Source organism: Chenopodium quinoa, unplaced genomic scaffold, assembly GCF_001683475.1.
Source record: "Chenopodium quinoa cultivar QQ74 unplaced genomic scaffold, ASM168347v1, whole genome shotgun sequence".
NCBI classification, from domain to species: Eukaryota; Viridiplantae; Streptophyta; class Magnoliopsida; order Caryophyllales; family Amaranthaceae; genus Chenopodium; species Chenopodium quinoa.
Window position 1 is genome coordinate 505687 of NW_018744394.1, and position 4389 is coordinate 510075.

The 4389-nt window shown below is 39.3% G+C and overlaps 1 protein-coding gene across 1 annotated transcript; it reads right to left on the reverse strand.

The window, feature by feature from the left end:
* Window positions 1-206: 206 nt before the first annotated feature.
* Window positions 207-3551, reverse strand: LOC110696859. The gene is made up of 6 exons (XM_021874192.1): window positions 3169-3551; window positions 2449-3124; window positions 2114-2361; window positions 1500-2009; window positions 936-1457; window positions 207-828 (listed from the first exon to the last, which is right to left on the reverse strand). The coding sequence occupies exons 1-6, from the start codon at window positions 3549-3551 to the stop codon at window positions 207-209; spliced, it is 2961 nt and encodes a 986-aa protein (XP_021729884.1).
* Window positions 3552-4389: the final 838 nt, after the last annotated feature.

Below are 4389 nucleotides of genomic sequence, written 5' to 3' on the forward strand. Positions count from 1 at the left end.
AACTTTTCACATCTAGGGCGAAAGTTAAAATCAGGAGATGACCTAAGCTCATCAAGGCATCTGGAGAGGTAATCCATACCAATAGCAAAGAGAAAGGGAGACATAGGGTCACCTTGTCTTAACCCTTTCTTAGCTTCAAAGGGGGGGGGGGCAGGAAAACCATTGATAAGAATAGAGTAAGAGACAGAAGTAAGACAATTCCAAATCTAATCAACAAATCTCTGAGGGAAACCAAGCTCCTGCATGACAGTGATCAAGAAACCCCACTCAATCGAATCATAGGCTTTCTTCAAATCCACCTTAACCATACACCTGGGAGAGATAAATTTGTGATCATAGCCTTTGATCAATTCAGTTGCAAGAAGAATATTGTCACCAATATGCTTGCCAGGAATGAACCCTGCCTGAGCATCATCAATCACCTCACCAATGACAGCAGCAAGCCTAGCAGTTATGATTTTAGAAATGAGCTTATAGACCACAGTACAACAGACTATAGGTCTAAATTCCTTAACATGAGAAGCAGAAAGGACTTTAGGGACCAAAGTAAAAGTTGTGCAATTCCATTGCCTTGGCAAAATCCCGTTATTAAAGAAATCAATAACACTTGCATAAATATCATCTTTCACAATATGCCAAGCTCTCTTAAAGAAAAAGGAGTTAAAGCCATCAATACCAGGAGCTTTAGTGTTATCAATTCCCTTAAGGCCGACATCAATTTCATCATGAGAAATAGGCCTAATGAGGAAGCTTTGAGCAGCAGAGCTAAGCTGCTTACTCCTCCGCATAGTAACAAGGTCAACAGCAGGGAGCCAAGGAGCCTGAGTCCTAAAAGAGACTTATAGAAAGAGATAATTTCATGAGAAATGGCATCTGGATCCTTAAGCAACACCTAATTAGAATAAAAAATGGAGTCAATTCTATTCCTAGCTTGCCTAGTCTTCATCACAAAAAAGAAGTAGTGAGAATTGCCATCTCCAAGCTTAACCCAATTAATCCTAGATTTTTGCTTGAAGATGCTTTCCTGAATATCATTCCAGTGCTTGACAACCTTAATAGCATCAGATTCTTTAGCATATAAATCCAAATCATCAAGGTTCTGAGCCATTAAGGTTTGAATTCTAGAAAGCTCAACATTAGCCTGGTCAATCTTTCCCTCAATGTTACCAAACTGCTTGATAGTAACAGATTTGATACTAGACTTCACAGAATTGAGCTTCTGCCAAACAGAACTACCAGAGCCCCAAGCCTGCGAAACAGCATCAAGAAAATCAGGGTGATCAGCAATACAGTTTAGAAATCGGAAAGGTCTACCTTTCCCAACAGGGCTAGAGCAAATATCCAGCAAAACTGGACTATGATCAGATAAAGAAGGAAGGACATAAACAGTCTCAACATGCCCATGAGAAGCTAACCAAGCTTGATTACCAAAGGCTCTATCAAGTCTAGAGAGCGTTCTAGGGCCAATATGAGCCTTATTAGATCAAGAGTAGAAGGACCCTTTGCTTTTGAGCTCGGTGAGATCCAAATCATTAACCAAAGTCTGAAAGTCTCTAGTCTCATAATTAGTAACATCAACACCATGAAGCCTATCAGAAGCATGAAGAACAGAGTTATAATCACCAACACAAAGCCAAGGAGAATGCTGGATAAAGATGCTTCTGAGCCCCTCCCACAAAGAAAGCCTATCATGAATGGAGTGAAGACCATAGACAATAGTGAGATAAATTTGAGTAGAGAGATCCTTAGAAGAAACAGTACAATGAATGAACTGTTCATGAATCTTCAAGACATTAACAATTACTTTATCCACATTCCAACCAAGCCAAATCCTCCCTTTGGGAGAATGATCATAATTACACAACCAAAGCCAAGAAGAGCCAAACTTCTTCTGATAAGTGAGAACATATTTCAATTTTATTTTTGTTTCAAGCAATCCAACAACATGAACTGAATGAGAGTGAAGCAACCTCCTTACAGAGGCAACTTTGCCAGGGTCATTCAGGCCCCTGACATTCCAAACAGAGTAAATCATGACACCAAAGGGGGATTAACCTCACCCCCGCTTGGATTTATAGTGAAACCACCTGCACCATCCATTTCGTTTGCAAACAAAGCAACAAAGGCATTAGAGGTAGAAGCAGGCTGATGAACTCTAGTTTGCTGGCTTTTTGTTTTCCTCCCTACTATTCTCCAACCCTCATTTGAATTCTTAGAGGTATGAACTTGTGGAGTAATAATAGATTGACCATGAACAGAAACCCCAACATCAGCAGCAGCAGTAGAAGAAGGAACATGGGTAGGCTTAGGAGCCCAAACTTGCTTTTGCTTAGGAGGAACAAGAGTCGGTTGCTTAGAAGCCTACTTAGGCAAAGGAGGATTAACAGAGCAATCATGACCAATCTTGTTTCACTTAGAGCAAAAAGAAGGAGCCCACTCAAACACCACCCTGATCTCTAATAATTCCTTCGAAGGACTCTCAACCCACACAGAGGTTGGCATAGGCTTTGTGACATCAATCTCAATCAGAACCCTAGCAAAAGACACTCTAATATGTCTAGTAGTACACTCATCAGCACAAATTGGCACTCCAAGCAAACTACCAAGGCGGCTAAGAGTGTGAGATCCCCAACAATTAAGTGGGAGATTAGGGAATTTAACCCAAAGAGGAATAGTTCTAAGAATTTCAGCATGAAAATCAAAATCGGGGCACCAAGGCTTCACTATTGCAGGCTTTCCAAAGAACATATGAGGACAAGAACAAAGTATAGTATCTCTATCGTCACTAGAACACATATTGATAATAAAGTACCCATCATCATGCCAATACACATCTGGTTTTTGCATATCATTCCATTGTTGAGCAAAGAAACGAAGAACAGCAGCAATAGTAGGATAAAAGCCAACCACATAAAAAATAAGAGCATTAACCCATTTTCGATTACCTTCCTCAAGCTCGGCTGCTTGTAGCTCAGCAATTAGTTTTCCATCTTGCACTTTCGGAGCAACAAAGGATAATGTAGCTCCTTTTGCAGCCAATTTCCCCGTAAAGGATGAAGTTCGAGTCACATTCTGCTCCAGAACAGGGGAAGGAGCAACACGGTTTTCACCAGAATTACGCGAGCTCAACTCCAAGGCAGAAAGGGAAGCAGCTCAATCTTCATTAACTTTGTGCGCAATATGATCCAGAGAGGGTGAGAAAGAAAGGCAGAACGACCTGGTTCACCACCGTGCCCAGATCCACCAGCATTCAATGGAACAGAAAACCCAGAAACCCTAGGTACTGTTCCATTGGACTGGTTCAATCTAGCAGCAGCTTTAGCAACGGCAGTAGCTTCAGCATCCAATGGACCACCGGAAATAGTACCACAAGCTGACTGAACAACCGCCGGCGCCGGAGTAAGCAGTTCATCCCCCTCTTGAATCGGGCTAGGAACGAAAGGGGTGCTTGAAATTCCCAAATTCTTCAAAATCGACCCAACAACTTCATGAGCAGCCTTTTGTTGCACTACTTGAGGTGTAGAAATAGCTTGCTTCTTCTTCTTCGCCATTGAAACCCAGATTTGATGAAGAAAACCAATCAAAAATGAAGAACCATGAAGAAGAGAGAGAAGAGAGAAAGTCAACGAAAGTCAAACCTCAATTCAAAACGAAAGTTAAACCAATTAGTTATTGTTGTTTGATCATTTTAAACAAAAATTGTGAGTCAGGAATAATTAATTGTTGAATAATATATTAACGTCATATTTGAGTGTTTGGTTAATCTGAGTGTAATAGTTGTGAACATGTACGTGTACTTACGTAAGTCATGGCTCATAAAATTACCAATGTCAATGACGTAGAAACAACTACCATGTGTTTATACCATTAACATGCTCTTTCCACTAACAAATGACAACGCTATCTTACGTGTGAATAACATCTAGTGGCAAGGCATAGCCTCGACACTAGTGACGGAGTACACAATAACCTACCATGAATTCGGTGTAACAAAATAAATTAGGGCAATTCTCATAATTAATTTAATTAATTTAAATTAATATTGAGATTTTGACAAAATAAAAGGGAGTTGAAAAAATGAACATAAGTTCAATAAAAACTCCAACTTTTATACTTGTGAATCCTTAAAAAATTACATCTTCCAATATGAGGATAAACAAATTTCTATCACAAGTTTTAAACTTTATGATTCCAATCAACTAAAATGATTAAATGAACAAAGTTAACCAAAAAACATGGAATTTAGTAACTCAAAGTTTCAATCACTTAACATAATTCAAGATTGAATCTTCAGTACTTAGAAGCCTCAAAGAACAACAATCTCACACTTAATGCAATTAATTTGCAATTATGTGAAAAGTAAAACCAAGCTTTCAAACATAAATAACC

What these genes read in the sequence shown, in the direction of transcription:
- LOC110696859 (XM_021874192.1), bottom strand. Translation starts at nt 3,551, where the DNA reads ATGGCGAAGAAGAAGAAGCAAGCTATTTCTACACCTCAAGTAGTGCAA. An exon ending in AGGAATTATTAGAGATCAGG is followed by an intron (nt 2,362 to 2,448) that starts GTGGTGTTTGAG and finishes TTGCCTAAGTAG; the next exon opens with GCTTCTAAGCAACCGACTCT. An exon ending in ACCGAGCTCAAAAGCAAAGG is followed by an intron (nt 1,458 to 1,499) that starts GTCCTTCTACTC and finishes TATTGGCCCTAG; the next exon opens with AACGCTCTCTAGACTTGATA.